This window comes from Gobio gobio (assembly GCF_949357685.1).
Source record: "Gobio gobio genome assembly, chromosome: 14".
Lineage (NCBI taxonomy): Eukaryota > Metazoa > Chordata > Actinopteri > Cypriniformes > Gobionidae > Gobio > Gobio gobio.
Window position 1 is genome coordinate 10675612 of NC_137107.1, and position 27692 is coordinate 10703303.

General features: G+C 40.6%; 1 protein-coding gene across 1 annotated transcript in view; it reads left to right on the forward strand.

Moving 5' to 3' along the window:
- The first annotated feature begins 915 nt into the window (after positions 1-915).
- rad50 (RAD50 homolog, double strand break repair protein) overlaps positions 916-27692 on the forward strand; it is a 56548-nt gene continuing 29771 nt past the window's right edge. The window contains exons 1-15 of the mRNA XM_079835672.1: positions 916-1022; positions 1288-1442; positions 4512-4595; positions 4774-4925; positions 5268-5453; positions 6077-6281; positions 9914-10042; positions 10726-10891; positions 13950-14143; positions 15579-15785; positions 15874-16056; positions 21317-21474; positions 24125-24300; positions 24787-25024; positions 26274-26463. Coding sequence (XP_079691798.1) covers positions 1314-1442; positions 4512-4595; positions 4774-4925; positions 5268-5453; positions 6077-6281; positions 9914-10042; positions 10726-10891; positions 13950-14143; positions 15579-15785; positions 15874-16056; positions 21317-21474; positions 24125-24300; positions 24787-25024; positions 26274-26463 — 2397 coding nt within the window. The 5' untranslated portion in view covers positions 916-1022; positions 1288-1313. The remainder of the gene's footprint in view (positions 1023-1287; positions 1443-4511; positions 4596-4773; positions 4926-5267; positions 5454-6076; positions 6282-9913; positions 10043-10725; positions 10892-13949; positions 14144-15578; positions 15786-15873; positions 16057-21316; positions 21475-24124; positions 24301-24786; positions 25025-26273; positions 26464-27692) is intronic.

Here is a 27692-nt window from a genome sequence, read left to right on the forward strand (position 1 = left end):
TGGTAATGACGACGACAATAATCGTTAAATGGGAAAATGTGCCTGCCGAATGAATGTGAATATAAACAAAATATGCTGCTAAATATTCTCAGTTACATTTTAAACAAATATATAACTTCAAAACCGATATGAATTTTCCCATGTTGTCGTTTGGTCGTCAAATGTGACTCCACACACCAGAATATGCACTTCTCACCTGTTTCACATGGCCAGTAAATAAATATGAAATGATATTGACCCTACTTTGGAGTACTTACAGACAAGAAACATCATGAGAGGGAAGATTTGAGCGATTGTGGGTGGAGGTTTGCAGGTCTCTGAACACCGCGAGCCTCTGAAATCCTTGAATACGCAAACACGATTCGACCCTTTCACACACACACATGCTTAATGCTCTTCAGCCACATCTACAACCAAACTTTGGTAGTGTTCATGTTGAATCTGTTAAACGAACTGACAGTTTCCTCAGGAAAGTTGCATCTCGTGACATGAGCATTTGATATGGTTTGAGAATGTGCTGCTAGTAAACCACTAGGCTAGTTCTGAGGCGATTCATAACTACTAATCTAATCTTGCGTTGGCAGTGTTTAAAACAGCACACTACTTCAACAAATCCTGCTTTAATGTAGGCTATAATATGAATAATACTACAAAGTTCCCGTTTTGATAATTCAGCTGTCCTTAAAAATCTAAATAAGTGCATGAAATTGTATTTTTGTAGTCATTGCTTCGAGGGAAATATGTGAATATAATTTATTTTTCAATATTATTTAATTATAAATACAATTAAGGGTATTTTATGTATTCGTTATTAAATTAAAATAATCGCCGTTAACATTTTTTTTAAAATCATTATTAAATTGCATTGTGGGATATGTAGTTTCTAGATGATTCTCGTGACGCTGAGTTGAATGCGGAAGCACGTCACTGCGCCGACGCGGGAAACACACGACTACCTGCCTGCCTGCAGTCAAAACAAACTAGTACAGTTTACGCGGAGTTTACTGCGTTGTTTATCCTGTGTGAGTTATACTAATAAAATGTCATGCTATTTTATAGCTGTGTTAATGTATTTATTGTATTTTTGATAGCCCAGCTGCACTCTAGAACGACCGTGTTTTAAAACCACATATATTCCTTTTGCCCAAGTAATAATTTTTACTATTTTATTAACTTCACCGGCTTTCAGGACGAAATTGACCATATCATTTTTAAGTTCTGTTTTTTAAAATGTGAATTTTTCATTTTGTGCACTGATAATTAATTTGATGTTTATATAATTTCAAGGCTACAAGTCAAAGCACTGGTCCAAAATGTCAAAGATTGAGAAGATGAGTATTCTGGGAGTGAGGAGTTTTGGAGTTGAGGATAAAGACAAGCAAGTGATCTCCTTCTTCAGCCCTCTCACGGTGCTTGTGGGACCTAATGGAGCTGGAAAGACGGTTTGTATATTGCTGTGTGTGTATAATTTAATTGCAGGTAAATTTAGAAGAGATTTACACACGGCTGCGCACTAATTTGACAGGAGTGTTAAGTCACCATGAAAGCAAAATTGCCAATTATTATAAATAATTTATCAAAATAACTTCCCCCTCCCTCTTGCAACAGCATCTCTTCTCTGATGATGTGGTTACTGGCGTGAGGGCGGGGCAACCTGTCACTCACATGTGATCCACCAATAGAGACAGAGCGACACACGTCACACGAATTTTGTGAAGTGGTTTCCTTGTCATTTCTGACTTATAACAAAAAACAGAACAATGTCTAAAAGCTGATGTGTGACAGGGTGTACAGCATACATCCACTTTTGTCTCCTTAAACGCTCGTTTTTTTGGGTCGACAGCTTATAAAAATGTAGTTCTGGTTGTTTTTTTTAGCTTGTTTGCTGTACACCCTGTCACATAGCAGCTTTTAGACATTGTTCTGTTTTTTGTTATAAGTCAGAAATGACAAGGAGACCACTCTTAAAGGGTTAGTTCACCCAAAAATGAAAATTCTGTCTTTGAAATTTATGAAATGAAATTTACTTACCCTCATGTCGTTCGACACCCGTAAGACCTCCGTTCATCTTCGGAACAGAAATGAAGATATTTTAGTTGAAATCTGATGGCTCTGAAAGGCCTCCATTGGCTCAATGCACGGTTCACTCTCAAGACCCTTAAAATGTACTAAAGACGTCGTTACAAAGTCCATCTCACTACAGTGGTTCTACAATAACTTTATGAATCGGCGAGAATAGTTTTTGTGCGCAAAAAAACCCTAAATAACGACTTACACAGTGATGACGATTTCAAAACAAGGCATCATGAAGCTTCGAAGCGTTATAATTCAGCGAGCCAATGTGCCAATGGAGGCCTTTCAGAGACATCAGATTTCAACTAAAATATCTTCATTTGTGTTCCGAAGATGAACGGAGGTCTGACGGGTGTCGAACGACATGAGGGTAAGTAATTAATGACAGAATTTTCATTTTTGGGTGAACTAACCCTTTAACGCAATACAAAGTCAATGGAGAGGGATTGTTTTCCCTCCCTGGGTGGGCGTGGCCTAAATGTGCTCTGTCTCTATAGCAAACCGCAACCGTCCAATCACGCCATGTCATAATTACCATAATTAGGAGAAATTCTACTCTGAGCTGTTTCTGTGGCAACACTATATGTGATATAACATATTACATATGTTCCATATCACAGCTTTCAGAATATTCAGATTTTACACAATTATGGTTGGGTATCGTTTGGGTTTTTTACGATACCGGTGCCAAAACGATGGTGGATGACATTAAAGAATGGCTTTTTAATGAATTGTTTTATTTCATTATTTAAATTGAACAATTTATTAAAAGTTTAAAGTATAATTAAATATGTAAATATAAATAGATACAAAACAAAATTTGCTAAAATTCACAGTAAAACTAAAGCCACCTTACCCAACTACAACAGGCCTAAATTAACACTAAATAACAGTTGCAGTAATAACAGCAGTAGTCTGTATTTTGGTGTGCTACAAACTAGCTTCAAGGTTCAGCTTTATTTTGCAGAAATATGAACATATTCTTTGGCTAAATATTTTAGAACGCATCGCCTTATTGTTTCCATGGCAACATGTCATGCTTCTCACGTGACACACAGCATCCGCAATAGCACTGTATGACAGATGTATCGGGGTTATTTCCTTTTTTATTCAAAATATTCACAAACTTGTTAATTTTGTCATGAACTATCTAATACTCTGATTTTCAAATATGTGTGAGTGAATGTGTGTTAGTTGATCTATAATGCGCGATGAGCAGCGCCATGTAAGTTGAGCCGCAATTGACCTATCGGTAAGCCCCGCCCTCCTTAGTTACTGTTGCTAACTTGGACAAACAAACGGAGTTGCTATATCTTACAATGACAGCTGTCAGTGTGAAAACCTTATCCCAAGATGTTTTTGACACAGAATGTAGTGTATATCCCGTCCGAATGAAGACAAAACTTTACTGACGGTTTATCAAGTTTATTATGTCCGACAATATTAGCGACAATTCTAGCGACTTTTTGGACATCAGCTACTTTGCAAATGTCGCCAGTACTGTCCTGCGAGCGCGAGGTCTTGTTTTCTCCCTGCCATCACACCTCTCTCTGCGTCTAACCTGTTCAGTGTTATTTTTTTAAACAAAAATTATTATTTAATGAAAAACCGAAAAACCGCAATTCACAAGCGCGTATTGAACCGTGAATGCCGTACCGAACGGTTCAATATTATATTGAGAATTGTGGCATCCCTAGTATTTATATATTTATTTATATATAGATTTAGCTTTACCCGTTATGATTTCCATTCTTCTCTTGTGTTTATCACTTATTTTACTCACTATCACAGAGCTTTAGTTTATCCAGTTTCAGACATCTCTCAATTCAGATTATTTTACACATATACAAATTTTGTAATTCACTATATCATACTAGTTCTATTGTATGACAAAAAGATATAGGAAATCAGAACATATTTACTGGACAGTTGGCTGTATTATATTAGTTTAAAATACAGTATGTGAGCGGATTTGGAGAAAAAGCACATTGGGCAGGCAGAACGCAAGGATGACGTGGTGACGTCACGGATATGCTAATTGACACACAATCTAGCAACATTTAGCGACTTTTTGAGCAGGCTTTAGCTACTTTGCTTGGAAAATAGTTGGCAACACTGGTTCCTAGCCATATCGGCCAAGAAAATCACAACTTTTCATTTTCCTTCGGTCTTAGTACACGATGTCACTAAAGAAGAGTCAAGTTTTAAATAGGAAAAATATCAAAACTCTTTGGTCATTTTTTTGAGGGAGATGCTAACGGTCTAATCAGATTCAATGATCTATGCTAAGCTATGCTAAAAGTGCTACTGCCAGACCCGGAGATCGGCTGAATGGATTCGAAAATGGTAAAACTCAACTGTTGAGCTGGAAAATGAGCCTATTTTCAAAAATAGGGGAGTGTTCCTTTAACAGACTATTTATTTTTATGAATTTCCAGACCATCATTGAGTGTCTCAAATACATCACTTCAGGAGACTTTCCACCAGGAAGTAAAGGAAACACCTTTGTCCACGATCCCAAAGTAGGTCCCTGACGGGAGTGATTCAAGTAAACAAATATAAGCTGTTAATGAAATCTTCTGAGTTGCAGGTGTTTTTGCTGATCTTATTCAACTTTTGCAAACTTGGTTCATAATGTCCATGCAAGAGTATGACACTTTGTTTTTATAGAGTTTTATAGATAATGCTGGTCTGTTGTAGGATGCTCATGAAACGGATGTACGGGCGCAGATCAGACTCCAGTTCAGAGATGTGAATGGCGATGCTGTGGCAGTCCAGAGGTCTATGCAAAGTACACAGAAGGGCAAGAAAACTGAGTTCAAAACCCTTGAGGGTGTCATTACCAGAATCAAGTAAGTTGTCTCTTACTAGTCTCGTATGCTCACCAAGGCTGCATTTATTTGATCAAAACTACAGTAAAAATAGTAATAATGCAAAATATGATTTACTGTTTTAATATGCAGGGCTCTAGACTCAATTTTGTTAGATGTCGACCTTTTTAAATCTCTTTCATTTGATTGATTTATGTGAGGAGGTTGTAGACTGTTGTTTTAAATTAGTTATTGTGGAATTCATGAGGTTTGCAAAAAAAAGAGACTCCCCCTTGAGCCTTGAAAAGTTAGCATTATGGTCCCTGTGTGAATAACTTGTTTGTTTGTTTGATATTAATACGTCTTGACCTCTCTTGATGTCAGGCATGGGGAGAAAGTGAGCCTGAGCTCTAAATGTGCTGAACTAGACCGTGAGATGATCGCATCCCTGGGCGTCTCCAAAGCTGTTATCAGCCATGTCATCTTCTGCCACCAAGAGGAGTCCAACTGGCCTCTCAGTGAAGGGAAAGCCCTCAAGCAGAAGTTCGATGAGATTTTCTCAGCCACAAGGTATTTTTATCTGGACAACAGCTTTCTCACAGAAGCTTCGTCATTAAAAGGGTCATATTGTGCGTTTTATTGTTGTTCTTTTTTCCCCTGAGGTCTGCATATGACCCTTTTGGTACAATTTGCATTATATTTTAGTTTTTCATTTTACATCCTCTCTGACCCGACGGTCTCCTTCACATGCTTAATGGGCAACAGCACTGAATGCTTTCTTATTTTTTAGTCTTGTCAGCTTTGTAGCAATAATGCTTTTGGTGTGCAAAGGATGTTTTTGGTTTGGGTTCATCAAGCCATTTTATCTCAAAAGAGCTAGGAAAATTATTGTCCACATGACAGCATTTAAATTAAGTTTTAATCATTAATATGGGTTTAAAAAAAATATATATATATATATGTAGAGTAGATTGTCAGTAGATTGCGCATATTGTCAACTCCCATCTGCGCTTTTTTGGAATTGCGCTCTCACACTAATTTGCCCTGTTTAGTAAATCTGGCCCTAAATTTGTAGTTATTCAGGGGTTTTTGTTCAAGGATTTGCACATTGGCTTGTCCTGTGGTGCATTTACTCATATTAAGCTGGCATCACAAATGAATGGCTCAAAATAACCACAACCTTTTGCTTGAAGGTACATTAAGGTATTGGACACCCTGAAGACGTTGAGGCAGAGGCAGGCCCAGACTGTTACTACCTGCAGGATGGAGCTCAAGTACCTAAAACAGAACAAAGATAAAGCCCAAGAGATTAGAGAGCTGCTGTCCACTAAAGAGGCTCAGCTGTCTTCCTCCAAAGAGAGTGTCCAACGCATCGAGAATCAGATTGACCCTATGGAGGTGAGATGCCAAGACACAGATGCACAGATGCATCTGTGACGGCAGTTTGTAGGCTGATACAGAAGTCTAAAAGCCAGGGGTATTTTCTGTGGTATTTCAGAATAGATGTTTTCCATTTTTGGCAATTGATTGTTTTGTATAATGAATATTTACCATTTTGTGGTTACACTTTACAATAAGGTTGTATTAGTTAACATTAGTTAATGCATTAGTTAACATGAACAATGCCTGTAGCTTTACTGTTTTTGTAAGGTTATCTTACTGTATATATTTACATTAGTTTACGTAGCAGTTGACACACACTAAGGATGAACATTTCTAACTCACCATCTTACTCTAAAGATAAAAATGCTGTTGTGTACCTTATCGACATTATTAAAGGGATAGTTCACCCAAAAAAGAAAATTAGCCCATGATTTACTCCGAGGTGGTACTATTTAAGCGAACTATACCGAACCTTACCATGCAGTGGAAACGCACCAAAACAAGCTCTACCGAACTGTACCTTGCAGTGGAAACGCGTCAAAACAAGCTGTACCGAACTGTACCTTGCAGTGGAAACGCGCCAAAGCGAGCCGTACCGAACTCTACCTTGCAGTGGAAACGCACCAAAACAAGCTGTACCGAACTCTACCTTGCAGTGGAAACGCACCAAAACAAGCTCTACCGAACTGTACCTTGCAGTGGAAACGCGCCAAAGCGAGCCGTACCGAACTCTACCTTGCAGTGGAAACGCACCAAAACAAGCTGTACCGAACTGTACCTTGCAGTGGAAACGCGCCAAAGCGAGCCGTACCGAACTCTACCTTGCAGTGGAAATGCGCCAAAACGAGCCGTACCGAACTCTACCTTGCAGTGGAAATGCGCCAAAACGAGCCGTACCGAACTCTACCTTGCAGTGGAAATGCGCCAAAACAAGCTGTACCGAACTGTACCTTGCAGTGGAAACGCACCAAAACAAGCCATACCGAACTCTACCTTGCAGTGGAAATGCCCCAAAACGAGCCGTACCGAACTCTACCTTGCAGTGGAAATGCGCCAAAGCGAGCCGTACCGTACTCTACCTTGCAGTGGAAACGCGCCAAAACGAGCCGTACCGAACTCCACCTTGCAGTGGAAATGCGCCAAAACGAGCCGTACCGAACTCTACCTTGCAGTGGAAACGTGTCAAAGCGAGCCGTACCGAACTCTATCTTGCAGTGGAAACGCGCCAAAGTCAGCCGTACCGAACTCTACCTTGCAGTGGAAACGCGCCAAAGCAGGCCGTACTGAACTCTATCTTGCAGTGGAAACGCGCCAAAGCGAGCCGTACCGAACTGTACCTTGCAGTGGAAACGCACCAAAACAAGCTGTACCGAACTGTACCTTGCAGTGGAAACGCACCAAAGCGAGCTGTACCGAACTCTACCTTGCACTGGAAACGCACCAAAACAAGCTGTACCGAACTCTACCTTGCAGTGGAAACGCACCAAAACAAGCTGTACCGAACTCTACCTTGCAGTGGAAACGCACCAAAACAAGCTGTACCGAACTCTACCTTGCAGTGGAAACGCACCAAAGCGAGCCGTACCGAACTGTACCTTTTAGTGGAAATGCGCCAAAGCGAGCCATACCGAACTGTCACATGCAGTGGAAATGCGCCAAAGCGAGCCATACCGAACTGTACCTTGCAGTGGAAATGCGCCAAAACAAGCTGTACCGAACTGTACCTTGCAGTGGAAATGCGCCAAAGCGAGCCGTACCGAACTGTACCTTGCAGTGGACATGCGCCAAAACAAGCTGTACCGAACTGTACCTTGCAGTAGAAATGCGCCAAAGCGAGCCGTACCAAACTGTACCTTGCAGTGGAAATGCGCCAAAACGAGCCATAACGAACTGTACCCTGCAGTGGAAATGCGCCAAAGCGAGCCATACCGAACTGTACCCTGCAGTGGAAATGCGCCAAAGCGAGCCATACCGAACTGTACCCTGCAGTGGAAATGCGCCAAAGTGAGCCGTACCGAACTGTACCTTGCAGTGGACATGCGCCAAAACAAGCTGTACCGAACTGTACCTTGCAGTGGAAATGCGCCAAAGCGAGCCATACCGAACTGTACCTTGCAGTGGAAACGCACCAAAGCGAGCCATACCGAACTGTACCTTGCAGTGGAAACGCACCAAAGCGAGCCGTATCGAACTGTACCTTGCAGTGGAAATGCGCCAAAGCGAGCCATACCGAACTGTACCTTGCAGTGGAAACGCACCAAAGCGAGCCATACCGAACTGTACCTTGCAGTGGAAACGCACCAAAGCAAGCCATACCGAACTGTACCCTGCAGTGGAAATGCGCCAAAGCGAGCCATACCGAACTGTACCCTGCAGTGGAAATGCGCCAAAGTGAGCCGTACCGAACTGTACCTTGCAGTGGAAACGCACCAAAGCGAGCCATACCGAACTGTACCTTGCAGTGGAAACGCACCAAAGCGAGCCATACCGAACTGTACCTTGCAGTGGAAACGCACCAAAGCGAGCCATACCGAACTGTACCTTGCAGTGGAAACGCACCAAAGCGAGCCGTATCGAACTGTACCTTGCAGTGGAAATGCGCCAAAGCGAGCCATACCGAACTGTACCTTGCAGTGGAAACGCACCAAAGCGAGCCATACCGAACTGTACCTTGCAGTGGAAATGCGCCAAAGCGAGCCGTACCGAACTGTACCTTGCAGTGGAAACGCACCAAAGCGAGCCATACCGAACTGTACCCTGCAGTGGAAATGCGCCAAAGCGAGCCATACCGAACTGTACCCTGCAGTGGAAATGCGCCAAAGTGAGCCGTACCGAACTGTACCTTGCAGTGGACATGCGCCAAAACAAGCTGTACCGAACTGTACCTTGCAGTGGAAACGCACCAAAGCGAGCCATACCGAACTGTACCTTGCAGTGGAAACGCACCAAAGCGAGCCGTATCGAACTGTACCTTGCAGTGGAAATGCGCCAAAGCGAGCCATACCGAACTGTACCTTGCAGTGGAAACGCACCAAAGCGAGCCATACCGAACTGTACCTTGCAGTGGAAACGCACCAAAGCGAGCCGTATCGAACTGTACCTTGCAGTGGAAATGCGCCAAAGCGAGCCGTATCGAACTGTACCTTGCAGTGGAAATGCGCCAAAGCGAGCCGTACCGAACTGTATCTTGCAGTGGAAAAGCGCCAAAATACAACCTTTATTGTAAAGTGTTAGCAAAATACAAGCGGTGTGTAGGGGGTGAGCGATATACCATTAGACATGATTAATTGGTAGAAATTTGTCAGCTGGTAAAGATTTTGGACTCTGCTCACGTGACATTGCTGTGCGGTACAGTTGCGAAAACTTGCCATTTGCATGCGTTTTCAAGCATTGCGGTTTACAAACAAGTGACGGTTTTTTGTATTTTTTACATTTATGTATTTACATAGTATTTTTAAATAATCCAGTCATTTTTTCTTTTTATTTGATTAGTCTGACACCAAAAATGCACAAATAGAAGATAGATGAGCCATGCTCAGAGCTGTTGTAAAATACTCAAAATATGTGCTTGTAACTGACATCACTTGAATTTTAGCCCATACTCTTGTGCGGTCATGTTATGTATATTTACCAAACACACTTTTCAGAACCGACTGTATGACATAGACAGCAGCCTCAGCAAAGTAATGAAGTTGGATAATGACATCAAAGCTCTTGACAGCAGGAAGAAACAGATGGAGGACGATAACCAGGAACTAGAGGAAAAGATGGAGCAGGTAAACAATGTTTATAAGAAATAAAACATCAGTCATCACTGCTCTCAGTATTAGTCATAGTCTCTCAGTCTTTGTTGATAATGATCATGTTAAACCAGAGGAAGTGTTTTGCACAGAAAACGTACAGGATGTTCAGTAATGGATGGTTTTGGTTTATTTTCTGCTGCTGTTTTTAATCAGATGTTGGAACAAGGGATTTGTTTCTTATATTTGTCATTTGTTTTATATTGTTTAAAAATAAAAGAGGGGTCCATCTGCTACGTTTTCTTACTAAAAGCCATTACATTTTCTTCATTTATCTAAAGATTCTTCTAGACCACCAGGGATGTGTTCGTTCTCAACTGTATTCCCATTGAAGTAACATTAATGTTGATGCTTTGGTCCAGTGGTTGTGAAAGATTTGAGTTCATGTCTCAATTGATTCCTCCCCTATTTCTCTCCCCAAAGATTTCTTCTTAAATTGTAATAAAAAAGAGACAACCTTCAATATAAAAAAATTCCTCTGGTCTGGAGAAATATAGAGTTGTCTGCATAACAATGAAAAGTAATACCCTGTTTCCTAAAAATATCACCTAAAGGGAAGCATTTAAGGATAGAAAAACAAAGGGCCTATGACAGAGCCTTGCACAACACCGTTTGTTCATTGCTTGGGGAGCCTTGACTCTGTGTTGTGTTGTTTTTAGGTGTTTCAGGGCTCAGATGATCAGCTGCAGGACATGTATCAGAACCACCAGCAGACTGTCAAAGAGAAAGAAAGGAAACTTACGGAGTGCCAGCGAGAGTTTGAACGGGCCGGCCGAGAGTGCCAGAGGACGAACCGCATCAAATCTGATCTTCTAGTTGAGCAAGGTAGCCCAATGCTCCTTTGCTCTTAATTTATTTTTATGTGGTGGTGGATATTAGGGATGCTCTGATCAATCGGCCGATAATCACATTCTATGACTCGATCAGGAGTCTCTAAAATAAGTCGATTTCACCAACCGAGGACAAATTGATGACGTCAGACTTTAGCGCCGCAGTCATGTCAACGGTCACAAGAAACAATGTGCTTTTAAGCCTTGCGATTGAAGAAAAAGTGATTTGAATTTGCTCACACGCAGTAAGCAGCTCTATCGAGTGCTCATTCAACATATACGTTGAATGAGCACACACCTAGAACACATGCACATTATACATCGCTTGAGTGCTTATCTTACTGGGCTTGGATGGTCAAATATACACACACACACTATATTGCCAAAAGTTTTGGGATGCCTGCCTTTACATGCTAATGAATTTTAATGACATCCCATTCTTAATCTGTAGGGTTTAATATGGAGTTGGCCCACCCTTTGCAGCTATAACAGCTTCAGCTCTTCTGGGAAGGCTTTCCGCAAGGTTTAGGAGTGTGTTTATGAGAATTTTTTACCATTCTTCTAGAAGCGCATTTGTGAGGTCAGACACTGATGTTGGACGAGAAGGCCTGGCTCACAGTCTTCGCTCTAATTCATCCCAAAGGTGTTCTATCGGTCAGGACTCTGTGGTCAGGACTCTGTGCAGGACAGTCGAGTTCCTCCACACCAAACTCGCTCATCCATGTCTTTATGGACCTTGCTTTGTGCACTGGTGCGCAGTCATGTTGGAACAGGAAGGGGCTGTCCCCAAACTGTTCCCACAAAGTTGGGAGCATGAAATTGTCCAAAATGTCTTGGTATGCTGAAGCATTAAGAGTTCCTTTCACTGGAACTAAGGGGCAAAGCCCAACCCCTAAAAAACAACCCCACATCATAATCCCTCCTCCACCAAACTTTACTTTTGGCACAATGCAGTCAGGCAAGTACCGTTCTCCTGGCAACCACCAAACCCAGACTTGTCCATTGGATTGTCAGACAGAGAAGCGTGATTGGTTTCTCCAGAGAACACGTCTCCACTGCTCTAGAGTCCAGTGGCGGTGTGCTTTACTCCACTGCATCCCACACTTTGCATTGCACTTGGTGATGTAAGGCTTGGATGAGCTGCTCGGCCATGGAAACCCATTCCATGAAGCTCTACACACTGTTCTTGAGCTAATCTGAAGGCCACACGAAGTTTGGAGGTCTGTAGTTATTGACTCTGCAGAAAGTTGGCGACTTCTGCGCACTGTGGCCCTCAGCATGCGCTGACCCCGCTCTGTGTTTTCACTTGGCCTACCACTTAGTGGCTGAGTTGCTGTTGTTCCCAATTGCTTTCACTATGTTATAATACTACTAGCAGTTGACCGTGGAATATTTAGTAGTGAGGAAATTTCACAAATGGACTTATTGCAAAGGTGGCAACCAATCACGGTATCACGCTTGAGTTCACTGAGCTCCTGAGGGCGACCCATTCTTTCACAAATGTTTGTAGAAGCGTCTGCATGCCTAGTGCTTGATTTTATACACCTGTGGCCATGGAAGTTATTGGAAAGCCTGAATTCAATTATTTGGAGGGTTATCCCAATACTTTTGGCAATCTGGTGTATGTGTCATAATGCCCGTCTTTGCGATTATCTTCGTAAACACAGTATACCTTAAGTGAATGTAAACAGTGCATTTGGTGTGAAAGTGAAAGCAGGCTAATTACCCTGCTGCCTTCCTTGCCATTCATGTTAATCAAATAGTCTCTTATTACTCTTAACTAAATTACTTTTGTGAAGATTATGCACTTTTTTGTACATTTAATTAATTTATACAACTTGTGTTGTATTTCTAATTAATAGTTCTTGATGTTTAAGGCTCAAGTGTTGTTGGGGAGCAACTATTCAGTACAGCCGCATAAGTTTTAGATGAAAAGAGGAATAGACTCCCTCACCAAAATGCAGAAAAGCTCTAATTTATAACGAAAATCCTGCCTTGCCTACTTTTTTTTACAGTCTATCTGAACAAATATTCTTGTATTAGACTTCTCATTTTGTTTTAGGAGTTGCAGTGTATTTCTATTTGTTTTTGTTCTCAGTCACATATTGGACAATGTTTAATTACACATTATGGGTTGTAATTATGTTCAGTTTGACATTAAGTCTTGCAGGCTCTTTAATAAGCCAGAGTATCATAATATGGATAGTGTTTTGCATAAGACCTGCTTTTAAAGGCCAATTAAAATGTTCATTGTAAAATTATATTTGATGTGCTTATTTATTTGATTCTTAATTAAAATAACAATCCATTATTGTAAATAACATCTGTGGTATTACTTTCACTCTGGAAAAAAAGCACTGACATTCAACAGAGAGCTTAAGTATTACTTGTATTAAGCTTGAATGATTGGTATCGGTCGATCGGTCAAAAATTCTGATCGGAGCATCGCTAGTGGACATGTTCTCTATATATGCTTGAATGGTTGTTATTTTAGTATTCAAAAGAGTCAATAGAATTCCTTTAATAAAATAATGTCCTTTTTTAGTTTACATCACAACCTGATTTGCCACAGGAATGTGGTACTGGCCTACTGGGGAGATTCACTAGGATCTGCGGATCTGTTCATTTCTTCTTTGATTAAGTGGGAAAAAATATTTTAACCCCATTAAAGAACACAAGCACTTGATGTGGGAGCCTGCAGGCCACATGAAAGCATGCTCATGAACATTTTAGAAGTGCTTATATAAAGTGTTCTCATCTCGTGCTTTGGACAAATTTTTTTTGCTTTTATCTCACTTTTGGGCCTTCATTATTTGTTCTTTTTTTCATAGAAATTGATTTTCAGAGATGAAATCCACATTAAAGAATAAAATGTATTGTTGGCAAATTTTGATTTTATAGATTTGTTATTGCAGTCCTAAAGTACACCATACTTATAGACATGCACTAAAAACGAATAATTTGACATCGGAACGGGATTAAACATTAACATTAACGGGGAAAAAAAACGTTTCTCAGAGCTGTTCATCATCATTGTTTCTGTTCATTTGAAGGCCGCCTGCAGCTGGAGGCTGATAGGCACACACAGAACATTAAAAGGAGGGACACCCAGGTGAAGAGTTTAGCATCTTTCCTGGAGTTGGAGGGCTATGATCGGACCCCTCTTAACGAACGACAGCTCCAGAGCTTCCACAAACAAGTCAAAGAGAGACTGGACCAGGACACTGAAGCCCTCAACCAGACTATGGTAGATAATTAAACTGCAGGACATGTCATTCACCACCCAGGTCACACTTTTGCTTCACAATCATTTGATAATTACATTTATTAGGGTAGGGAAAAAGGTGTATGCTAATATATATATATTATGAAGGGGTCCAATATAGAGACCGATCTATCATACAGCCTATCATGCACCCGGCGCAATGCGACGCCAGGCTCAACGCAAGTGTTTTTTGCTAGTTTCAGCCCGAAACAGTTATCATTTTCACATCCAGCGCCATGTTGTTAAAATAGCAAATGCACTCGCGCCATCGGTTCACCCATGGGCGAGCTGGTCTGAAAACCAGGCGCATTGTTGGCGTGTTGCTATTTTAAGGAACTGAAAACAGTATTTATTTTGTTATTTAAAAGGCGTGTTAGTAATAGGCACCTATAGGCAGGTGCACAACGCGTGTACACTCTGCTTGTTACTCACACAGGGACGCACAACAGCACACAAAAATGCCAAATATTAAAAATAAAAGTGTACATAAAGATAAAAATGCCTACATATCATAATAGATGTAAGAGCCATTATGCTTTATTTATATGTCTGCTGTAGTTCCACTGTTAGACACCGGGTGGAGTGTGGGTTTAATGGATATAGGTAGCCAGAGAGGAAGTGAGGTCAGGTGTAATGAGGGAAGCAAACAATTTTTGACAAAATGAAGCGACAAAGGACCATCTTGTCACTTAGGCTAGAGGTGTTGTAGGGTTATCTGACGCGTGGGATCCAAAACATGACGCTTCCAGTCCAGTACTGCAATTATCACCTTTATTTGTCACAGTTACGATGCTCAAACACATAGTACTCTTCATACCCACTCCTGACACGGTCAAAAATTGTTTGCTTTCCTCATTACACCTGACCTCACTTCCTCTCTGGCTACCTATATCCATTAAACCCACACTCCACCCGGTGTCTAACAGTGGAACTACAGCAGACATATAAATAAAGCATAATGGCTCTTACAATAGATAATCATTGCATGTATTAGAATGACCTATTTGCAGTAATGACAAATGAAACAGGTTGAGGGTGTCTATATCCCGCCATGTAAATAGCGAATCCGCCAAGCTCAACTGGCTTTTAAAGGGAATGGGAGATGAGACTCTGATTGGTTTATTGCACGCTACACCCAAAACACACCCATGTCTCATTAGGAGAATACCAACAACCCTTTTGGACCATGCGGCAAGTGAGCAGACCGTTTTTTCCATCGTTAAACTAGCAAAAGTGGATTCGGACACGCCCTAACACCGTGTTTACACCGGACGCGACCGTTGACACGCCACAGCAGTCGTTGCAAAGCATTTGTCCTTCATGTTAGTACGTCATAAATAGAACGAGGCAACAGTTTACTGTCGGGATTTGTCATGTCATTTGTCATTTTTAATAATATATATATTTTTTTTTTTAGCATGATATGCAGGAGAAAGAGGCACAAAAGCAGCAAAGCATCGATGATCTCCGTGATAAGAAGACTGGTCTAGAGAGAACCATTGAGCTGAAGAGAGACATACAGGCCAAGAAACAACAGGAACTGAAGAACATCAAATCTGATCTCCAAAAACTGGAGGGCTCCTCTAGCAGACTGCAGGAGCTGGACACTGAGCTTCAAAAAGCGGTAAGACCTACACCACAGGCGACTTGCTTTGAGCATTAAGCCCAAAGTATACTAGCGTATGTTTGTGTTAATGTATGTGTGCCCATAGGAGCGTGAGCTTGATAATGCCACGCAGGCCTGTACTGTGGACAGTCTGAAGGCAGAAGTAATTGAACTACAGCGTGAGAAGACTGAACTGGATCAGGCCCAGCGCAGACTGGACCAGGAGATGGAACTGCTCAACACACACACCAGGGCACATGCAGAGATGGACATGCTCAAGAAGACCAAAGTGAGCTCACACATCATTCTCACCCACAGCTAGGGATGGGTATCGAAAAACAGTTCTATTTTAGAACCGCTTCCAAATTTCCCAGAACCGGTGATTCGATAACGCACATTTCGGTTCATGTGTGCGCATTTTAATGTGATTTTAAACCATTAAAGCTCAAAAGACTCGCGCAGAGTTTTCTTTGCTCTGCACACATCCAAATCGTGCACACAGAAAATGTGATTTTAATTTGATTTTAAACATTTGAGCCAAAGTTGACTCATGCGCTGTTTTCTGTGCTGCAGACACACACACATGCGCTCACAGCGGCTTCTCTTAGTGACTAGTGCGCAATCTTCCTTGTCTTTTTGCACAGCACATGAACGGACACATACACACAAAAATAGATCAAAATATTCTCGTAAACACAGTCGGTTATATCTTAATACAGTTGAAAAGAAAATATGAAAAAAATCAATTGATCTGTAATCAGTAACCAATGTAATGTGTAACAGTATATTGGATCTGTGCAGCTCTTAAAGTGATTTAATTAAACAAAAGACAACGAAATTCACTCGCTGTTCTAGACAAAATAACTTGTGTAATTATATTACTATATTAATACTATAGTAATAAAATGTAGGCTATAGTAATTAGGGGTGTAAGGGTACACGTATTTGTATCGAACCGTTTCGAACCGGTTCTGGATGCAATCTTTAACAGTTAACAGTCGGCTTGTTTTAAGTGCGGAACACACTTCAATCCGAGTTCCCACACGAACATATTAAGTATTCAGTCCATTTTATTACGAAATATCACGTCAAACGATAAATGCCGTTTTGACGCTCTTTAATGTGACGTGACTGTATAGGCGCTGTATAGACACGTCAGTTCAACTTCAAACGGCGGCGCGCGAGTGAACACTATCATCTCTTCCTAAAGAATAAACATAAATTAATATCTAAGGTATGCTGAGGATACATTACAACTTACTGAAATGTATCATATGTTGTATAATCGCTCAATCTGTGTTTCAACCGCGGAAAGACAATAAAACAGCTTGTAAACAATGTCACATAGCATCACATTTAACTGTTACCTCAGAAGTCAGTCAGTGTCCACAGGTGTTAGTTAGAAATCAACTCTTTTGCTAAATATATGCACTATATTAGCCTATATATTCATTATATTCTACTTAGCCTGTTGGTGATGTCTTGATTATTTAATGTATGTTTAAATAAATCTGTCATGACAGTGAAAGCCACTGTTTATAAATGATTATATTTCAACAACGAATTTGAGAAAAAAAATATATAATTAGATTTAGAAGTTAATGCAAAAACTGCCTTATGTGAAGCTTATGAGTGTTGATTATTATATCTAAACATAAATAGCAACTGAATTTAGGCTAATAGTTTGGGCTCTGTTGTTAACCTTTAATAGTAATGTGTAAGGGCTCCCTATATAGTTTCCAGCATTATCTTTAAGAAACTTTTAGTTATAATTGAATTAATTTAAGGACAGACACAATATTTTCAGTCAACCACTGTTTAATAAAAATAAATAAAAAGCGATTTTGTAAAACTGCTGTACCGAACCGTGACTTCAAAACCGAGGTACGTACCGAACCGTCAGTTTTGTGTACCGTTACACCACTAATAGTAATGTATAGCCTATTTTTTATTAATAAAGTGCAGCGTTATTTTACATTTGATAACATATTCTGTACCTTAATACCTGAAAATGTATTTCAATCGTATCTTTGTTCAATTGTATTTATTTGTGCAATTGCTAATTTGTTTATTTGTTCTTTTTTAATAGTATTAATAGTATTTTTATAGTATTTTTTTTGCTATGGTATTTTTAAACCATAGGCAAAAGTTCATAACCTGTTGATATTTGTTCATGGTATTCAGCTGCAGTGAAATGTTTTGCAATAAGACTTAGAATAAATGTGAATGATATCTAAGGTTTTTTTCTACCTTATTGGAATCAAAATTAGGAAAAGATAAGCAGAATTTAAATCATAAAACTTCAAACGATGCCCAACCCTAGTGTTGTGCATTTTTCTTTACCACTATTTTTTTATTAGTTGTTTAATCATAATCGAAACGGAATCGTTAGGTGGAATCGGAAAATCTATTGCGATTCCCAACCCTACTCGCAGCCATATCACCCTGTAGCCCAAGACTGGTTACCCACTGAAGCTAAGCAGGGTTGAGCCTGGTCAGTACCTGGATGGGAGACCTCATGGGAAATTCAGGTTGCTGCTGGTAGAGGTGTCAGTGAGGCCAGCAGGGGGCGCTCACCCTGTGGTCTGTGTGGGTCCTAGTGCCCCAGTATAGTGATGGGGGCACTGTACTGGAAAAAGTCCTGTGGTCATTCAAAATCCCATGGCACTTATCGTAAAGAGTAGGGGTTTAACCCTGGTGTCCTGGCCAAAGTTCCCTCCATTGGCCCTTATCAATCATAATCCCTATTCTTTTGAATTGCTCCATCACTCTGTCTCCTTTCCACGGATAGCCAGTGTGTGGTGAGCACTCTGGCACCATTATACTGTGGCTGCAATCCAGATGGATGCTGTACACTGGTGGTGGGTGAGGAAAGACCCTCTGATATGACTGTAAAGCACTTTTGGTGTACATTAGAAAAGGACTGTATGAATGCTTCATTCACTTATTCATCATCACTCATAATGTCAATTAGCAGCCCATCCATTTTGATAACACTTTTATGCCTAATTCTGAAACAAATGCAGGCAATATAAATAAAACAAATGCCTTCGGACAATAGAGGGGTGCAGAGATGACATCAGAACCTGGAGACTAATTCGCTGCTGGTTCCTTTAAAATTATATCCAATGGGGATTTATAATGAATAATATACATTTATGAATAAAATAAAACATGATACTGAACTGCACATATGAACAAGACATAAACATCCAGGATTCAGCTAATAATCTCGAGAGACCATAATATATCCTACAAAAATTGTTAAAAAAGTTATAGATGTGCATTAGTTTGCCAGCGCAATGCTTGCAGTATATAACTGTAACAACTAGATGTCAGCACAGTCTTATTTTGATTTCATGACCACCTGATATTCTCCAGTCTATTATTAACACTTCAGGTCGTCGTTTTTACATCACAAAAAAATACTATTTATAACAATAGGTCTTTTTTAAATGTTTTCTTGAGACATCAAAATAATTTATAACATTCCATGCTGTCAATGATGCGAAATCAAAATTTGAAAATGAAATTGTGAATCAAACATATAATCCATTACAAACATTGGATTGGATGATCATTTTTCAGATACATTTCTTTAATTTAATGATTTCTTTAAAATAATAATTTATTTAGGTCATATGCAATCTATAAAATAGTTACTGAAATTTTGTTCATACGACTTTTAAAAAGCAAAAGTGTCTAAAATTGTCAGCCCTATTTTGTTCATACTTTCATTTTGAAACATGCTATATATATATTTATATATATAATTTCCAAATTTTTTTTGTATGGAGTTGGGCCAACCTTTGCAGCTATAACAGCTTCATGTCTTCTGGGAAGGCTTTCCACAAGGTTTAGGAGTGTGTTTATGGGAAATTTTGACCATTCTTAAGGTTGAGGTCAGGACTCTGTGCAGGCCAGTCAAGTTCCTCCACACCAAACTCACTCATCCATGTCTTTATGGACCTTTGTGCACTGGTGTGCACTCATGGAACAGGAAGGGGCCGTCCCCAAACAGTTCCCACAAAGTTGGGAGCATGACATTTCCAAAATGTCTTGGTATGCTGAAGCATTAAGAGTTCCTTTCACTGGAACCAAGGGAACAAGCCCAACCCCTGAAAAACCTCACACCATAATCCCCCCTCCACCAAACTTTACACTTGGCACAATGCAGTCAGGCAAGTACCGTTCTCCTGGCAACTGCCAAACCCAGACTCGTCCATCGGATTGCCAGACAGAGAAGTATATGTATACAGAGAAGTGTATATATATATATATATATATATATATATATATATATACCAAAGAGTATTATATACATAGAGAGATATATACATACAGTGAGGAAAATAAGTATTTGAACACCCTGCTATTTTGCAAGTTCTCCCACTTAGAAATCATGGAGGGGTCTGAAATTGTCATCGTAGGTGCATGTCCACTGTGAGAGAAATAATCTATAAAAAAAAAAAATCCAGAAATCACAATGTATGCTTTTTTAACTATTTATTTGTATGATACAGCTGCAAATAAGTATTTGAACACCTGAGAAAATCAATGTTAATATTTGGTACAGTAGCCTTTGTTTGCAATTACAGAGGTCAAACGTTTCCTGTAGTTTTACACCAGGTTTGCACACACTGCAGGAGGGATTTTGGCCCACTCCTCCACACAGGCCAGAAACCTGACTGATCTAGAGAAGATCTGTCGCTGAGAAACACGGAGTTTGAGCTCCCTCCAAAGATTCTCTATTGGGTTTAGGTTTGGAGACTGGCTAGGCCACGCCAGAACCTTGATATGCTTCTTACAGAGCCACTCCTTGGTTATCCTGGCTGTGTGCTTCGGGTCATTGCCATGTTGGAAGACCCAGCCTCGACCCATCTTCAATGCTCTAACTGAGGGAAGGAGGTTGTTCCCCAAAATCCTGCAATACATGGCCCCGGTCATCCTCTCCTTAATACAGTGCAGTCGCCCTGTCCCATGTGCAGAAAAACACCCCCAAAGCATGATGCTACCACCCCCATGCTTCACAGTGGGGATGGTGTTCTTGGGATGGTACTCATCATTCTTCTTCCTCCAAACACATTTAGTGGAATTATGGCCAAAAAGTTATATTTTGGTCTCATCTGACCACATGACTTTCTCCCATGACTCCTCTGGATCATCCAAATGGTCATTGGCAAACTTAAGCCGGGCCTGGACATGTGCTGGTTTAAGCAGGGGAACCTTCCGTGCCATGCATGATTTCAAACCATGACGTCTTAGTGTATTACCAACAGTAACCTTGGAAACTCTTTTCAGGTCAATGACCAGCTCATCCCGTGTAGTTCTGGGCTGATTTCTCACCTTTCTTCATTCGTTCTTCATTCTCACAAGGCATTCGTTCTAGGCAGTATACGGAATATAGAGCACAGTAATATCTGGATAGAGACATCTAAATACTCAAATATAGCAGTTTTATGATCAGTGCTTATGCCAGACAGGGGCTTACAAATTGACACTTTTATCCAACTATAAAATCAATAGTTAATCTCTGCTTTGGATTCCAGATGGATAAAGAGGAGCAAGTGAGGAAGATCAAGTCGAGACACAATGAAGACCTGGTGTCTCTGCTGGGACACTTCCCAAGCAAGAGAGAGCTGGAAGACTGGATCTACTCCAAATCCAGAGAGATCAACTCCACCAGAGAACGGCTCAGCAAAATGAAGTCTGTGACACTTTTAGTGAATTTGTTTTTCCACAAACATTTGTATAACAGTAGGTGTTTATTAGAATAAGATAGAGAATGCCATAAATTATGTTATTCATTGAGAGGCTCTAAAATGTTTCATGCAGTTTTAATCAGAACCTAACACCCGGTTTCACAGACGAGGCTTAAGTCTAGTCTCAGACTAAAATGCATGTTTGAGCTGTTTTAACTGAAAGCAACTTGCACTGATTATCTTAAAATATGTCAGTGCCATTGTTTGGTCTCAAGATGCACACCAGTAATACTGACTTAATCTAGGCTCTGTCTTAAACTAGGCCTATATGTCTACATGATAATTGACACGCACGCATGCATTGACCCTGGTGTAACAGAAAACACAGACCAAACCACCCACAGACTTAAATCTTGTACATATTCAGTTTCGATTCCGGAGCAGGTCATTTTCAGGTCAGTGGGACATGCAGTGTAGTATTCAGACAATGACGTTTAGCGCCTTACACAGTCATGTCTAATAGTGCTGTCTAGACAAATATGGCGAAAAAAAAGTCATATTAAAGGGGTCATGACCTGCGTTGTTTTATTGTTTTATGATGTTTCCTGGAGTGCACTTATAATGTTAGAATGCTTTTTACACCAAAAATTGTCATCATTTATAAATAAAAGGCATTTTTCCTACCCTGATTTTAGCCCTCTGCTCTGAATGCTCTGTTTTAAGGGGCGTGTCTTCTGTGAGAGTTTAGTGTAAACACCCACTGCTGTGATTGGCTAACGTCTTGCCATTTGAAATAGTATTAGTCTCTCTTTTAGAGCGTTTTTACTATTACAGCTCTCATGGTTAACTAATCGTGAAAAGTGTTGCATTATATTTAGATCTAAGGCATTATATTTAGGTCTATGACATTATAGATCTATGGCATTATATTAAAGGGTTAGTTCACCCAAAACTGAAAGTTCTGTCATTAATTACTTACCCTCATGTCGTTCGACACCCGTCAGACCTCCGTTCATCTTCGGAACAGAAATTAAGATATTTTAGTTGAAATCTGAAGCTTCGAAGCGTTATGAATCAGTGAGCCGATTGATGATTCGGATCGCGTGTCAAACCGCCAAACTGCTGATTCGACTCGCTGATTCATAACGCTTCGAAGCTTCATGAGGCCGTGTTTTGAAATCGTCATCACTATATAAGTCGTTATTTAGGGTTTTTTTGCGCATAAAAACTATTCTCGCCGATTCATAAAGTTATTGTAGAACCACTGTAGTGAGATGGACTTTGTAACGACGTCTTTAGTACCTTTTAAGGGTCTTGAGAGTGAACCGTGCCATTGAGCCAATGGAGGCCTTTCAGAGCCATCAGATTTCAACTAAAATATCTTCATTTGTGTTCTGAAGATGAACGGAGGTCTTACGGGTGTCGAACGACATGAGGGTAAGTAATTAATGACAGAATTTTCATTTTTGGGTGAACTAACCCTTTAAGATCTATGGCATTATATTTAGATCTAGCATTATATTTGGATCGATGGCATTATATTTAGATCTATGGCATTATATTTAGATCTATGGCATTTTATTTAGATCTATGACATTATAGGTTTATGGCATTATATTTAGATCTATGGCCTTATATTTAGATCTATGGCATTATATTAAGATCGTGACATGAAAGGTTGCAGTGATGAACATTGGAGCCAATCACAGACGTGTTGAGCGCATGAAAGCGTCATTGCAACTCAGTTTGTGTACACTAACGAATGCTTTCATCTTCACTAACAGTGCAAACGTGATATAGTTAAGAGATTCATTGAATAAAACGGGAGTCACTGATATACTCTCGCTGTTTGATTGACAGGGTCAGCGCGCACCATCATGATAATTGTTATTATCAACAATAGCAAAGGGAGCTTTCTTTGATCGCTTTCTTTATAGAATTTAATAACAATTAAAAAAACAGATTATTTTCATCCTATTAAGAGAAACAACGCAAGTTGACGTTTAGTCACTGGTCTGATTTACTGACACACAGACAAAGAACATCTGACTACATTTCAGATCAGGCATTAGAATGAACAGTTACTTACATGTTGCATTACTGTCAAGCCCAGGCACTGCACAATATTTTGTAATCCTCAACGGCATGTTTATTGCTTGGTAGCTCGATCTGGTTTAGCACCATGTGGCTTATGTTACTTAGGCTACCTTTTCTATTGCATGTCATGTGCGAATGGTGGGCGGAGCTAAACAGGCAGTGATGAAGTAGGCGTTGATATTCTTCTGCAGAGGCTGTGCTTGTCTCCCTTTGACGTCATAGATCCCCACTTTGAAAAACCTGTCGTTTGCTGGGCCTGGTGTCAATAAAAGCTTTTATTGGACTAACAAGAAAGTTTTCACTTCTGAAACTTAAAGGATATTCTTATAGTATGATGACCGCTTGTATGTCAAAAGCTCAAGGAAAATTAGATTTCTCAGTTCATGACCCCTTTAAAGACTTCACACATTCAATACAATATTAATACATACTTTATTAGGATTTGAACCTACAGCCTTGGGGTTTTAATTCGATGTGTTTCGGACTTAATGATAAGTAAACTAACCATTATTGCTAGACAAGACGCTTGAGTTAAATTTCCATTTTTGTTTTTCATAGTAAGGAGCTTGCATCTGGAGAACAGAAGAAGACTCACTTAATGGCAGAAATCAAACGTAAGGAAGAACAGCTGGCCAGCTATGAAGAGAGGTTTTTCAACGTGTGCGGCAGTCAGGACTTCCAGTCGGACCTGAGCAAACTGCAGGATGAGCTGGAGAAGTGTTCTAAACAGAGAGGTACGGAAGTGTGTTCGACATTACAAGACATTTCAGATCCACACAAAATACACATTCTGTGCTGATTTTGGAGGTTTAAAATCTTCAGAATAATGCAGAATTCATATACATTTGGCAGAAAATGCAAATATGAGGACAAACCATACATGCATACATGAGGGATGCGTTTTGTGTTTAATGGCGTTTGAATTCTGCTGAAGTCTGAAGCTTTTCAGATGTAGATTCTGTGTGGGCCTGGTTGATGGTAAGTTATGGTTTGATGGCAAACAGGATATAGCCGGCTTTATGCCAAGTATAGCAATGACTGTGATATGAAGTAGTAAGCAGGGAGCGCTAATGTGGTAGCTGACAAAATGTTACCCACACAGATGTAGTCTGCAGCAGTTACATAACCCAGTATGTGTGCTAACTTTGAACATCCCTAGTTTCCTTTGTCTTCCATGTTTTTAATGTGATTATCAGTGTCTTTTTCTCTCCTCTGAGCAGCCATGCTGGCGGGTGCCACAGCCGTGTACAGTCAGTTCATCAGTCAGCTTACAGAAGAGGGCGAGCCCTGCTGTCCCGTATGTCAGCGTGTGTTCCCGTCCGAGGCTGAGCTCCAGGACGTCATTAATGACATGCAGTCCAAGCTGCGGCTCGTCCCAGACAAACTGAAGAACACTGAGCAGGACTTGAAGAGAAAAGAGCGCAGACGTGATGAAATGATGGCACTGAAGCCCATCAGGCAATAACAGTTTTTAATCTATCTGTCTGTCCATTCATTCATCTCTCTATTTATCTACCTGTCCAGTGCTCAATCTGTTTATCACTTTAACCATCCAGCCTTTACTTACTTACACCTGGAGCTGTGTAAGTAAGTAAACCGTCCATCCTCCTGTTTACCCCTTCATTACCCTATCCATCCATCTGTCCACTTGTTTACTCTTTCATTCCTCCATCCTTCCATCCATCCGTTCACCTGTTTACCCCTTGATTCTTCCATCATCCATCCATTCACGTGTTTACCCCTTCATTCCCTAACTATCCATCCTTCATTCCCCCATCCTTCCATCCACCTGTTTACCCCTTCATTCCCCCTTCCATCCATACATCTGTTTATCCCTTCATTCCCCCATCCTTCCATTCATTCATTCATCCATCCATCCATCCATTTTTTGCCCCTTCATTCCCCCATCCTTCCATCCATCATCCATCTGTTTATCCCTTCATTCCCCCATCCATCCATCTGTTTACCCCTCCATTCCCCTATCCTTCCATCCATCCATCCATCCACCTATTTACCCCTTTATTCCCCAATCTATCCACCTGTTCACCTGTTTACCCCTTCATTCTTCTATCCTTCCATCCATCCATCCATCCATCCACCTGTTTACCCCTTCATTCCCCCATCCTTTCACCATCCACCCATCCATCCACCTGTTTACCCCTTTATTCCCCATCCATCCATCCATCCATCCACCTGTTTACCCCTTTATTCCCCATCCATCCACCCATTCACCTGTTTACCCCTTCATTCCACACCCACCCATCCTTCATTCCCCATCCATCCATCCATCATCCACCTGTTTACCCCTTCATTCCCCCATCCATTCATCCATCCATCTGTTTACCCCTTAATTCCCCTATCCATCCATTTGTTCACCTGTTTAACCCTTCATTTTCTCATCCTTCCATCCATCCATTCACCTGTTTACCCCTTCATTCCCCAACTATCCATCATCCAACCGTTTACCCCTTCACTCCCCATCCTTCCATCCATCCGTCCAATTGTTTACCCCTTCATTCCCCCATCCTTTCATCCATCCATCCACCTGTTTACCCCTTTATTACCCCATCCATCCGTCCACTTGTTTTTACCCCTTCATTCCCCCATCCTTCCATCCATCCATTCACCTGTTTACCCCTCCATCTATCTATCCATCCATCCATCCACCCAATATTTTGATATTGACAAATAATTTTTGTACTGACAGAGAGTCCATAGTGGAGCTCCAGGAGAAAGAGCTGCCAGAGCTCAGAAATAATCTCCAGCGTGTGAATCGAGACATTGAGAAGCTGAAAGGAGACACTGAGGAGCAGGAGACCCTGCTGTGCACACTGATGTCTGAGGAAGACACAGCCAAGGCCTGTCTGCAGGACGTCTCCCTCATGGATCGCTTCCAGGTCTAAGCTCATCTCCAGTCAGCCCAAACACCACAAATAAAATCCATGTCAAAACAACACAACATATGTTTAAAGTCTTATTTAGTTAGCACATAGAACAGTCAGAATACTGCAGTATTCTTATTAAATACTGTAAGTTTATTATTTACTTAATCTTAAGTTTTCTGAAGTCATATGGTAGCTTTATAAAGAATAGAGCAAGAGTTAAGTGGTTATAAAGGTGGACAATGCAGGATTTTCACTTGCTATTTGTAAACACATTTAACTCGCGGCCAGAACACAAATTTGCAGCTGTTTTGCAGTTCATATTTTTTCATGCATAAATCATGCATAAATAGCATTGTGTATACAAAATAACAGTTACAGTAATAGTTAGATGACCGCTTGTATTTGCGAGCGTGTTTAGTCATAATCAGTTTAGCTCACTAATAAGCAATAATTACATGTGGTCATAAAAACATAATTACAATGTAACTACAACTATTTTGTGTCGAGACTGGACAACTTGGCCAAACTTCCCGAGCTTCAAACTCATATATTATAAAGTCCCGCCCTCACCTGTGCCACGTATTATTATTGGCTGGGGGTACACGAACACACTCACCGACCAAAGGGTGCAGCCTAGAAATGTCCCAGGCACAAGGCAGGGTAACTGTAGACACAAACACCACTGCACACTGCTAGTGGACCATAAATAATTACTGATAAGCATTGTTTTTGTATTAGTCTATACATTATTTTGTCAAAAATCCTGCATAGTACTCCTTTAAAGGGTTAGTTCACCCAAAAATGAAAATTCTGTCATTAATTACTCACCCTCATGTCGTTGGACACCCGTAAGACCTCCGTTCATCTTCGGAACACAAATGAAGATATTTTAGTTGAAAGCTGATGCTGAGAAAGGCTTCAGATAGGCCTCCATTGGCATTCAGTACATTTACACTCACAAGATCCATGAAAGGCACTTAAAACGTCGTTACAAAGTCCATCTCACCACAGTGACTCTACAATAATTTTACGATGCGACGATAATAGTTTTTGTGCGAAAAAAAAAATCAAAATAGCACCTTTATCCAACTTGTTCTTGTCTTCCGTGTGCCTCCACGACGCATGCGCGAGAATGTGACGTAGCGCCGGCGTTCGGGAATCCATGAAATGCACACTTTATCCCCATTTTGAGAACTACGGCGAGACCTAAAGCACGATCAATGTAGAATCCAACAGCTGAG